This window comes from Triticum aestivum, chromosome 7A (genome assembly GCF_018294505.1).
Source record: "Triticum aestivum cultivar Chinese Spring chromosome 7A, IWGSC CS RefSeq v2.1, whole genome shotgun sequence".
Classification (NCBI taxonomy): Eukaryota; Viridiplantae; Streptophyta; class Magnoliopsida; order Poales; family Poaceae; genus Triticum; species Triticum aestivum.
Genome location: NC_057812.1, coordinates 45,488,037 through 45,500,872, shown reverse-complemented (window position 1 = coordinate 45,500,872; position 12,836 = coordinate 45,488,037). Strand labels below are relative to the sequence as shown.

The following is a 12,836-nucleotide window of genomic DNA, read 5'->3' as shown; positions in this document are numbered from 1 at the left end:
CGTGCCGAAACGAGGAGAAGCGGCGACGGACGGGACGGGCCTCAACCCCGTCCCCGATAAAGCAAGAGGACACCTAAGCAGTGCATTAAATGCACCTTGTCCTGTAATACGAGGGATAACCTCGCGCCACTTTAGACCTTTCCACCTCCTGTGTGCCACTGTGGCGACCCCTTTTTCCTATAAAAGGAGGCCCGAGCGACAAGGAGAGGGATTCGCCTCTTTGAAACCACACGCTGACCACAGCTAGCTCGAGAGCTCAAGAACTCTCAGAAATACACCCACCAAAGCAGGACTAGGGTTTTATGCATCCTCGCGGCCCGTACCTGGGTAAACGATCCTCGTGTTGTCTACTAGCCCTGCTCTCCTCGCAACCCTACGCCCCGGCAACCATAGTAGGAATTTTTGTGATCCCATAGGTGTCGTTTCACACCGACATAGGCAACTGTGCATCAATAGTAGGCAATTTATAGTATTACACTTATGGACAACTTTTCAATGTATCGTAGGCAACTGAAACAGTAATGGCAGGCAACTAAGCATCACTGTTAGGCAACTTCAGAGTGTTTGTAGGCGACTTAGAAAAACAATGATAACCAACCTCACAATATTTGTAGGCAGCTAATTTGAAAAGATAGGCAACTGATCAGCAATGGTAGGCAACTGTGCATCAATGGTAGACAATTTATAGTAGTTATAGGCAACTGAGTAGCGACGATAGGCTACTAATCACCAATAGCAGGCAACTGGGCATCAATGGTAGGCAATTGCATAGTATTTATAGGCAACTGAGCATCAACCGTAGGCAACTGAACAACCATGCATTATAGGCAAGTTGGGGTAATGTTACCAAAATTCATATGTACACATAGTGCAGTGAAGTTGCTTGCATGTAGCACTAAAGATGCTTCATGTTTTCGTGTGTGTTTCTCGTCTTGAGACAAACCAACCTAATAGACAGTCCAACTAGGACAAAAAAAGGTGTTTGCTTCCCTATAGTACACTTAGAGATGAATCTAGTCAATTGGTAGTCATGATAACAAACTTAGAAAGACTCCTCGCTGACAGGTAGCCATACTAGAGAATAAAAAAGAGTTGATTTTTTATAGCACTAAAGTTGTCTCCGTAGCACCCAAAGTTGCTCTGAACTTTTTTTTGCCGAAACCTACTCATATGGAATCTAGTTTTGAAGAACTCGTCATGAGAAATATAATGATGAAAACGTAACTAGATTTCCATGCCTGAATCAAAAGTTACGGCTTTTAAGACTTTTGAACCCCAAATAAATGCACATGGGGACAAGATGCAGGCTGATTCCATCGGCACGCCTGTGCGCTACTGGATGTGGCTAGATAGATTCCTTTTCTAGAATACACCGCTGGACACAAGGACATATACTTACCATATATGGGAGTGCGCTTCAAACAACGAACGAGCACAGCAGTGCTCCCTAGCTACGTCCAAAAAAAAAACGTCTTACAATATCATAGCTATCACCTGCAAGGCACCACTGAACATAAACTCTCTCGATTTTAGCTCAGCTGATCTCACGTGCTACCAGACCAGCAACGGGAAAAAAACGTCGCCACATTTACCAGTTGGATCTATCAGACAGAAGGGCCTTGTACTGCTCTAAAGTATCCTGCAAATTACAAACTTTGGCGCCAATTGGACTCCACAAAACATGCTTTGGGATGACTAAGCCAGCAAACACATACAACGTGACTAACTGACTAAGCCAGCAAACACATACAGCAAACAGAAACACTGACCCAACTGATAAAAAAAAACTGACCCAAGATGCATTACCAGATTTGTTTTTCGTCACCTTTTTTTTCTCCGAATACTACTCCCTCTGTACCAAAATATAAGATGGTTGTTTGGTCTAAATTTAGACCCAAAATAAAAAACGTTTGATATTTTGGTATGGAGGGAGTACCAGTTTTGGCAGTGTTCTAGTACCAGCATTGCAAAATTATGACAGCAAACATAACATAAACTCGTTCAGTCACGAAGCAAAATTATAAGCAAGTACTCCCTCCGTCTCAAAATAAGTGTCTTAACCTTAGTAAGTTAGTACAAAGTTGAGACGCTTATTTTGGGACGAAGGGAGTATTACCCACCAAAGCAGTATCAAACGATGAGCAGTTGGATGGATCTATTTCTGCTTGCTGTATTGTCATCTTTGCAGGTCATGCACCTCAATATTCAGGAAAGCGTACGCAAGCAGATTGCCCAGAGGTTGAAAATAAACTTGTCAACATAGTGCCGATATATTCTCACATGCTTTCCAGCGACGGGTCCAGCGCCCACTAGCACATGACGCTGCTGCTGTACTTGGAGCTGCCGCCGCTGGGGAGGTCCTCCGCGCCCTCAAAGCACACATGGAGCACGCAGCCCTTGATGTCCATGATGCCGCATCGGCGAGGAACATCTCGAGATGAACTGACCCAAACTGGATTTTCCCAATGCAGTTGTGGTTCATCCCAACATAATTAGTGGGCATTTCACTGCAGTCTGCAGCTATCCACTAAGGTGGCAACAGAAGAAAGTTTTGCCATCTCCCCAAGAGACAGTCACTTAAAAGTTTGAGCATAGCTACCGCAAGATCCATATCCCATAACCAAACATTCAGCGCATTACTCCATAGTACCAGGAATGCTAGGCGTTTCTGTTCTTGGGGTAGTCAAAAACCATTCCATTTGCCACACTTTTCGCTCGTCCATGGCCAAAGAATTTTCTTACAATGGCCAGGGAAAAATCCATGACTGTTCCGAGTCCCTTCCCAGTAATCAAATTTCCGTCAATCACAACCTTTGAACCGTCAATAACCTGGCAAGTGAGCTGATTGACTATGGAAGGATGAGCAGTCACTGTTTTATCCTGAGTAACACAATTCCAACGTCAATTTACTTCCATTTCAGTGAAGTATAAGATGCTACGAGTTTTTAGTCCGAAAAATCACCTCGAGTAAACCTTGCTTCTGCAATATCAATGGAGAATAACTGATCCCACCATACATCCTGCTTGCTTGCTTCTGTTCCTTGAGTAGCTTTTTAAGAGTGGTAGACCTGTGAAGACGCTCAGCTCCAGCATGTCCCCCCTGGACAATATCAAGGGATAAAACATTATAGAAAAAAATATTATTGGATAACGAAACCAAAAGCAGAGCAAGCAAGCAAAGGGACAGTAGAACATGCAAATGCACACACAAGAACGCCTGAATTATAGGTAGCTGGGCACTGAAATTATCAATGCTACACCTTAAGACATAATTAAGAAGAATGAGACTAAAATGATGAACATATGACTTCATAGTTGCAGAAAACACATCATTTGTCATAGAAACGCACAAGCATAACTGTTATGACCGGCATATTAGAGGCTTAGCCCAGTTAGTTGTGGCCCAGTTATCTTATCATTATTATGGGCTTAGCCCAATTATCTTAGTAGAAGGATTATATAAACTCATGAAAGGATCCGTTTTAGAATTAAGTAAGAAGCAATCATATTTGCTCGGCTTCCTTAGGGAGCCGGGAGACCTAACCCTAGCCGCCTCCTCCCCTGCGCCATCTCCCTCTCAGCCGGGAGCCGTCACCTCCTCGCGCACGACGGCGCCCAGCCGCCGCCGGCCGCGAGTTCGTCCACGACCAGCTCCCTCCTTCCCCTACAACCTCCAGCCTAGACCCGGTAGAACCCTAGTTTCTACCAGTTTGGTATCAGCTCGCTTCGGTTCGATCATGTCTTCCCCACCGCCAACCCCGTCGCTTCCACTGCCGACTGCCACCAGCGCGCCGCTGCCCTCCCCATCCGTGCTGCTGCTCTCCACCACCGGCGCCGCTGCCGCCCAGATGTCGGCGCCCTCCACCGCGCCGCCAGCAGCCGCCTACACCCCGGAGGAGGTCACCGGGGTCCTCAACGACCTCGTCGCCGCCGTCCAGTGTATCCGGCTGTACCTGGCCAGCCCCTACGGGTCGTCGCCGCCCCTGCCGCCGGCCGCCGCCGCCACCGGGCCACCAGCCCTGTCGTGGTACTCGCCGCACGCAGCGGCCTCCGCTGCGTTCGCTGGGAGGCTGCAGCTGCAGCCATCGCCCGTCCCTACCCCGCAGTGGCCGCCGTGGCCGGCGCCGGCTCTTGTCGCGCCTCCCGCGCCCACCGCCCCCATCCAGCAACCGTCGTGGCTGTCGTGGCCGCTGCCATCCACCGCCACCACCGGACCGCCCTGGCTGCAGTGGCAGCCGCCGCTCCTGGCGGTCTCCGCCGCGCCCGGTGCTCCGCTGCAGCCGCTGCCGCTGACCGGCGCGACACCGCAGCAGCCGCTGCAGCTGCAGCAACCACCGCCGGTCAGCTCCGTCCCCACATCGACCGCGCCGGCAGGAGTCCCGATCCACCAGGTCCGGTTCCCGCCCTCGCCGTCCCCACTAACGGCTTGGTTGACCGACTCGTCGTCTCAGCCGGTCTACACGCTGGCCTCGGGACCGCCGCGTGTGCCGTCACAGCAGGCGCAGTACGGCGGATCCTCCAGCTCCGCGGGCTCCTACGTTGGCCTCGACGCGCCGCCGTTCCACGTGGGGGCCCCTGTGATCACCGACCCCGCGCCGCTGCTCCACACCGCCAAGTCGTACCCCCACGGGCCACGGCGGTCATACCCAGACGGCGCTGTGCTTCGCCAAGCTCGCCTTCGCCACCTACGACGGCACCAAGGACCCCCTCAACTGGCTTAATCAGTGTGACCAGTTCTTCCGGGGGCAACGCACGCTTGCGTCGGACCGCACCTGGCTCGCTTCATATCACCTTCGAGGCGCCGTACAGACTTGGTATTACGCTCTCGAGCAGGACGAGGGCGGCATGCCTCCATGAGAGCGTTTTCGCGAGCTATGCCTCCTTCGCTTCAGGCCGCCGATACGCGGGAGCCGACTGGCGGAGTTGGCTCGTCTCCCCTTCACCTCTACGGTGCAGGACTTCACAGACCGCTTTCAGGCCCTGGCGTGCCACGCGCCCGGCGTGACAGCTCGCCAGCGGGCCGAGCTCTTTGTTGGCGGTCTGCCGGATCAAATTCGTGTGGACGTGGAGCTGCAGGGACCCCAGGACCTCCAGACGGCCATGTACTACGCTCGCGCGTTCGAGCGTCGCGCGGTGGCCATCCAGCAGGCGTCACCGTCCCGGGCCGCTGGGCCGCCACCTTGGCCGGACGTTCCCGCGCAGGCTCGGCCTGCTCAGGCTTCCGCGGCACCCCTAGCCGCGACCGCGGCGCGCCCGTTCCGACGGCTCACCCCGGCCGAGCAACTCGAGCGTCGCCGCCAAGGGTTGTGCTTCAACGGCAACGAGCCCTACGTGCCCGGCCACGTCTGCCCACGACTTCTACCTGGAGGCTGCGGACTACATTGAGGAGGACGCCGCCGGCGCTGGGCTCGGCGACCTGCCCGCCCCAGCTGCCGCGGAGGTGTTTGGCGACGGGTGATCACCTCGAGGAGTTCCGCAAGCGCTTCCCCACCTTCCAGCTCAAGGACGAGCTGTTTGTGCAAGCAGGGAGAAATGTTATGACGGGCATATTAGGGGCTTAGCCCAGTTAGTTGTGGCCCAGTCTATCTTATCGTTATTAGGGGCCTAGCCCAATTATCTTAGTAGGAGGATTATATAAACTCGTGTAAGGATCCGTTTTGGAATTAAGCAAGAAGCAATCATATTTGCTCGGCTTCCTTAGAGAGCCGCGAGACCTAACCCTAGCCACCTCCTCCCCTGCGCCATCTCCCTCTCAGCCGTCGCCTCCTCGCGCATGACGGCGCCCAGCCGCCGCTGGCCGCGAGTTCGTCCACGACCAGCTCCCTCCTTCCCCTACAACCTCCGGCCTAGACCCGGTAGAACCCTAGTTTCTACCAGTTTGGTATCAGCTCGCTTTGGTTCGATCATGTCTTCCCCGCCGCCAACCCCATCGCTTCCGCTGCCGACTGCCACCACCGCGCTTGCTGCCCTCCCCATCCGTGCTGCTGCTCTCCACCACCGGCGCCACCGCCGCCCAGATGTCGGCGCCCTCCACCGCGCCGCCAGCAGCCGCCTACACCCCGGAGGAGGTCACCGGGGTCCTCAACGACCTCGTCGCCGCCGTCCAGGGTATCCGGCTGTACCTGGCCAGCCCCTACGGGCCGTCGCTGGCCCTGTCGCCGGCCGCCGCCACCGGGCCAGCAGCCCTGCCATGGTACTCGCCGCACGTAGCGGCCTCCGCTGCGTTCGCTGGGAGGCTGCAGCTACAGCCATCGCCCATCCCTACCCCGCAGTGGTCGCCGTGGCCGGCGCCGGCTCTCGCCGCGCCTCCCGTGCCCACCGCCCCCATCCAGCAACCGTCGTGGCTGCCGTGGCCGCTGCCATCCACCGCCACCACCGCCCCGCCCTGGCTGAAGTGGCAGTCGCCGCTCCAGGCGGTCTCCGCCGCGCCCGGTGCTACGCTGCAGCCGCTGCCGCTGACTGCCGCGACACCGCAGCAGTCGCTGCAGCTTCAGCAACCACCGCCGGTCAGCTCCGTCCCCGCATCGACCGCGCCGGCGGGAGTCCCGATCCACCAAGTCCGGTTCCCGCCCTCGCCATCCCCACTACTGGCTTGGTTGACCGAGTCGTCATCTCAGCCGGTCTGCACGCTGGCCTCGGGACAGCCACATGTGCCGTCACAGCAGGCGCAGTACGGCGGATCCTCCAGCTCTGCGGGCCCCTACATTGGCCTCGACGCGCCGCCGTTCCACGTGGGGGCCCCTGTGATCACCGACCAGGGGCCGCTGCTCCGCACCGCCGAGTCGTACCACCACGGGCCACGGCGGTCATACACAGACGGCACCGCGCTTCGCCAAGCTCGCCTTCGCCACCTACGACGGCACCGAGGACCCCCTCAACTTGCTTAATCAGTGTGACCAGTTCTTCCGGGGGCAACGCACGCTTGCGTCGGACCGCACCTGGCTCGCTTCATATCACCTTCGAGGCGCCGTACAGACTTGGTATTACGCTCTCGAGCAGGACGAGGGCGGCATGCCTCCATGAGAGCGTTTTCGCGAGCTATGCCTCCTTCGCTTCAGGCCGCCGATACGCGGGAGCCGGCTGGCGGAGTTGGGCCGTCTCCCCTTCACCTCTACGGTGCAGGACTTCACAGACCGCTTTCAGGCCCTGGCGTGCCACGCGCCTGGCGTGACGGCTCGCCATCGGGCCGAGCTCTTTGTTGGCGGTCTGCCGGATCAAATTCGTGTGAGCGTGGAGCTGCAGGGACCCCAAGACCTCCAGACGACCATGTACTACGCTCGCGCGTTCGAGCGTCGCGCGTTGGCCATCCAGCAGGCGTCACCGTCCCGGGCCGCTGGGCCGCCACCTTGGCCGGACGTTCCCGCGCAGGCTCGGCCTGCTCAGGCTTCCGTGGGACCCCTAGCCGCGACCGCGGCGCGCCCGTTCCGACGGCTCACCCCGGCCGAGCAACTCGAGCGTCGCCGCCAAGGGTTGTGCTTCAACGGCACAGAGCCCTACATGCCCGGCCACGTCTGTCCACGACTTCTATCTGGAGGCTGCGGACTACATTGAGGAGGACACCGCCGGCGCTGGGCTCGGCGACCTGCCTGCCCCAGCTGCCGCGGAGGTGTTTGGCGACGGGTGATCACCTCGAGGAGTTCCGCAAGCGCTTCCCCGCCTTCCAGCTCAAGGACGAGCTGTTTGTGCAAGCGGGGAGAAATGTTATGACGGGCATATTAGGGGCTTAGCCCAGTTAGTTGTGGCCCAGTCTATCTTATCGTTATTAGGGGCTTAGCCCAATTATGTTAGTAGGAGGATTATATAAACTCGTGTAAGGATCCGTTTTGGAATTAAGCAAGAAGCAATCATATTTGCTCGGCTTCCTTAGGGAGCCGGGAGACCTAACCCTACCCGCCTCCTCCCCTGCGCCATCTCCCTCTCAGCCGTCGCCTCCTCGCGCACGACGGCGCCCAGCCGCCGCCGGCCGCGAGATCGTCCACGACCAGCTCCCTCCTTCCCCTACAACCTCCGGCCTAGACCCGGTAGAACCCTAGTTTCTACCAGTTTGGTATCAGCTCGCTTCAGTTCGATCATGTCTTCCCCGCCGCCAACCCCGTCGCTTCCGCTGCCGACCGCCACCACCGCGCTGCTGGCCGTCTCCACCGCGTCGTTGCCCCCCCCCCCATCCGTGCTGCTGCTCTCCACCTCCGGCGCCGCCGCCGCCCAGATGTCAGCGCCCTCCACCGCGCCGCCAGCAGCCGCCTACACCCCGGAGGAGGTTACCGGGGTCCTCAACGACCTCGTCGCCGTCGTCCAGGGTATCCGGCTGTAGCTGGCCAGCACCTACGGGCCGTCACCGCCCCTGCCGCCAGCCGCCGCCACCGGGCCACCAGCCCTGCCGTGGTACTCGCCGCACGCAGCGGCCTCCGCTGCGTTCGCTGGGAGGCTGCAGCTGCAGCCATCGCCCGTACCTACCCCGCAGTGGCCGCCGTGGCCGGCGCCGGCTCTCGCCGCGCCTCCCGCGCCCACCGCCCCCATCCAGCAACCGCCATGGTTGTCGTGACCGCTGCCATCCACCGCCACCACCGCCCCGCCCTGGCTGCAGTGGCAGCCGCCCCTCCTGGCGGTCTCCGCCGCGCAATGCTCCGCTGCAGCCGCTGCCGCTGCCCGGCGCGACACCGCAGCAGCCGCTGCAGCTGCAGCAACCACCGCCGATCAGCTCCGTCCCCGCATCGACCGCGCCGGCGGGAGTCCCGATCCACCAGGTCCGGTTCCTGCCCTCGCTGTCTCCGCTACCGGATTGGTTGATCGAGTCGTCGTCTCAGCCGGTCTAGACGCTGGCCTCGGGACCGCCGCATGTGCCGTCACAGCAGGCGCAGTACGGCGGATCCTCTAGCTCCGCGGGCCCCTATGTTGGCCTCGACGCGCCGCCGTTCCACGTGGGGGCCCCTGTGATCATCGACCCGGCGCCGCTGCTCCGCACCGCCGAGTCGTACCCTCACGGGCCACGGCGGTCATACCCAGACGGCGCCGCGCTTCGCCAAGCTCGCCTTCGTCACCTACGACGGCACCGAGGACCCCCTCAACTAGCTTAATCAGTGTGACCAGTTCTTCCGGGGGCAACGCACGCTTGCGTCGGACCGCACCTGGCTCGCATCATATCACCTTCGAGGCGCCGCACACACTTGGTATTACGCTCTCGAGCAGGACGAGGGAGGCATGCCTCCATGAGAGAGTTTTCGCGAGCTATGCCTCCTTCGTTTCAGGCCGCCGAGACGCGGGAGCCGGCTGGCGTAGTTGGGCCGTCTCCCCTTCACCTCTACGGTGCAGGACTTCACAGACCGCTTTCAGGCCCTCGCGTGCCACGCGCCCAGCGTGACGGCTCGCCAGCGGGCCGAGCTCTTTGTTGGCGGTCTGTCGTATCAAATTCGTGTGGACGTGGAGCTGCATGAACCCCAGCACCTCCAGACGGCCATGTACTACGCTCGCGCGTTCGAGCGTCGCGTGGTGGCCTTCCAGCAAGCGTCACCGTCCCGGGCCGCTGGGCCGCCACCTTGGCCGGACGTTCCCGCGCAGGGTCGGCCTGCTCAGGCTTCCGCGGCACCCCTAGTTGCGACGGCGGCGCGCCCTTTCCGACGGCTCACCCCGGCCGAGCAACTCGAGCGTCGCCGCCAAGGGTTGTGCTTCAACTGCAACGAGCCCTACGTGCCCGGCCACGTCTGCCCACGACTTCTACCTGGAGGCTGCGGACTACATTGAGGAGGACGCCGCCGGCGCTGGGCTCGGCGACCTGCCCGCCCCAGCTGCCGCGGAGGTGTTTGGCGACGAGTGATCACCTCGAGGAGTTCCGCAAGCACTTCCCCGCCTTCCAGCTCAAGGACGAGCTGTTTGTGAAAGCGGGGAGAAATGTTATGACGGGCATATTAGGGGCTTAGCCCAGTTAGTTGTGGCCCAGTCTATCTTATTGTTATTAGGGGCCTAGCCCAATTATCTTAGTAGGAGGATTATATAAACTCGTGTAAGGATCCGTTTTGGAATTAAGCAAGAAGCAATCATATTTGCTCGCCTTCCTTAGGGAGCCGGGAGACCTAACGCTAGCCGCCTCCTCCCCTGCGCCATCTCCCTCTCAGCCGTCGCCTCCTCGCGCACGACGGCGCCCAGCCGCCGCCGGCCGCGAGTTCGTCGACGACCAACTCCCTCCTTCCCCTACAACCTCCGGCCTAGACCCGGTAGAACCCTAGTTTCTACCAGTTTGGTATCAGCTCGCTTTGGTTCGATTATGTCTTCCCCGCCGCCAACCCCGTCGCTTCTGCTGCCGACCGCCACCACCGCGCTGCTAGCCCTCTCCACCACGCTGTTGCCCTCCCCATCTGTGTTGCTGCTCTGCACCTCCGGCGCCGCCGCCGCCCAGATGTCGGCGCCCTCCACCGCGCCGCCAGCAGCCGCCTACACCCCGGAGGAGGTTACCGGGGTCCTCAATGACCTCGTCGCCCCCGTCCAGGGTATCCGGCTGTACCTGGCCAGCCCCTACGGGTCGTCGCCGCCCCTGTTGCCGGCCGCCGCCACCGGGCCACCAGCCCTGCCGTGGTACTCACCGCACGCAGCGGCCTCCGCTGCGTTCGCTGGGAGGTTGCAGCTGCAGCCATCGCCCGTCCCTACTACGCAGTGGCCGCCGTGGCCGGCGCCGGCTCTCGTCGCGCCTCCCGCGCCCACCGCTCCCATCCAGCAACCGTCATGGCTGCCGTGGCCGCTGCCATCCACCGCCACCACCGGACCGCCCTGGCTGCAGTGGCAGCCGCCGCTCCTGGCGGTCTCCGCCACGCCCGGTGCTCCGCTGCAGCCGCTGCCGCTGCCCGGTGCGACACCGCTGCAGCTGCAGCAACCACCGCCGATCAGCTCCGTCCCCGCATCGACCGCGTCGACGGGAGTCCCGATCCACCAGGTCTGGTTCCCGCCCTCGCCGTCCTCGCTACCGGCTTGGTTGACCGAGTCGTCGTCTCAGCCGGTCTACACGCTGGCCTCGGGACCGCCGCATGTCCCGTCACAGCAGACGCAGTACGGCGGATCCTCCAGCTCTGCGGGCCCCTACGTTGGCCTCGGCGCCGCCGTTCCACGTGGGGGCCCCTGTGATCACTGACCCGACGCCGCTGCTCCGCACCGCCGAGTCGTACCCCCACGGGCCACGGCGGTCATACCCAGACGACGCCGCGCTTCGCCAAGCTCGCCTTCGCCACATACGACGGCACCGAGGACCCCCTCAACTTGCTTAATCAGTGTGACCAGTTCTTCCGGGGGCAACGCATGCTTGCGTCGGACCGCACCTGGCTCGCTTCATATCACCTTCGAGGCGCCGCACAGACTTGGTATTACGCTCTCGAGTAGGACGAGGGCGGCATGCCTCCATGAGAGCGTTTTCGCGAGCTATGCCTCCTTCGCTTCAGGCCGCCGATACGCGGGAGCTGGCTGGCGGAGTTGGGTCGTCTCCCCTTCACCTCTACGGTGCAGGACTTCACGGACCGCTTTCAGGCCCTGGCGTGCCACGCGCCCGGCGTGACGGCTCGCCAGCGGGCCGAGCTCTTTGTTGGCGGTCTGCCGGATCAAATTCGTGTGGACGTGGAGCTGCAGGGACCCCAGGACCTCCAGACGTCCATGTACTACGCTCGCGCGTTCGAGCGTCGCGCGGTGGCCATCCAGCAGGCGTCACCGTCCCGGGCCGCTGGCCGAACGTTCCCGCGCAGGGTCGGCCTGCTCAGGCTTCCGCGGCACCCATAGGCGCGACCGCGGCGCGCCCGTTCCGACGGCTCACCCCGGCCGAGCAACTCGAGCGTCGCCGCCAAGGGTTGTGCTTCAACGGCAACGAGCCCTACGTGCCCGGCCACGTCTGCCCACGACTTCTACCTGGAGGCTGCGGACTACATTGAGGAGGACGCCGCCGGCGCTGGGCTCGTCGACCTGCCCGCCCCAGCTGCCGCGGAGGTGTTTGGCGACGGGTGATCACCTCGAGGAGTTCCGCAAGCGCTTCCCCGCCTTCCAGCTCAAGGACGAGCTGTTTGTGCAAGCGGGGAGAAATGTTATGACGGGCATATTAGGGGCTTAGCCCAGTTAGTTGTGGCCCAGTCTATCTTGTCGTTATTAGGGGCTTAGCCCAATTATCTTAGTAGGAGGATTATATAAACTCGTGTAAGGATCCGTTTTGGAATTAAGCAAGAAGCAATCATATTTGCTCGGCTTCCTTAGGGAGCCGGGACCTAACCCTAGCCGCCTCCTCCCCTGAGCCATCTCCCTCTCAGCCGTCGCCTCCTCGCGCACGACGGCGCCCAGCCGCCGCCGGCCGCGAGTTCGTCCATGACCAGCTCCCTCCTTCCCCTACAACCTTCGGCCTAGACCCGGTAGAACCCTAGTTTCTACCAGTTTGGTATCAGCTCGCTTCGGTTCGATCATGTCTTCCCCGCCGCCAACCTAGTCGCCTCCGCTGCCGACCACCACCACCGCGCTGCTGGCCCTCTCCACCGCGTCGCTGCCCTCCCCATCCGTGCTGCTGCTCTCCACCTCCGGCGCCGCCAGCAGCCGCCTACACCCCGGAGGAGGTCACCGGGGTCCTCAACGACCTCGTCGCCGCCGTCCAGGGTATTCGGCTGTACCTAGCCAGCCCCTACGGGCCGTCGCCGCCCCTGCCGCTGGCCGCCGCCACCGGGCCACCAGCCCTGCCGTGGTACTCGCCGCACGCAGCGGCCTCCGTTGCGTTTGCTGGGAGGCTGCAACTGCAGCCATCGCCCGTCCCTACCCCGCAGTGGCCGTCGTGGCCGGGGCCGGCTCTCGCCGCGCCTCCCGCGCCCACCGCCCCCATCCAGCAACCG

General features: G+C 61.0%; 1 protein-coding gene across 2 annotated transcripts in view; it reads right to left on the bottom strand.

Moving 5' to 3' along the window:
* Positions 1 to 1,777: 1,777 nt before the first annotated feature.
* LOC123150332 (protein DJ-1 homolog C) overlaps positions 1,778 to 12,836 on the bottom strand; it is a 17,930-nt gene continuing 6,871 nt past the window's right edge. For both annotated transcript variants that reach the window (XM_044570199.1, XM_044570198.1), the window contains 2 exons: positions 2,963 to 3,100; positions 1,778 to 2,880 (listed from right to left, as the gene is read on the bottom strand). In XM_044570199.1, the coding sequence (XP_044426134.1) occupies positions 2,659 to 2,880; positions 2,963 to 3,100 (360 nt within the window). In that variant the 3' untranslated portion in view covers positions 1,778 to 2,658. The remainder of the gene's footprint in view (positions 2,881 to 2,962; positions 3,101 to 12,836) is intronic.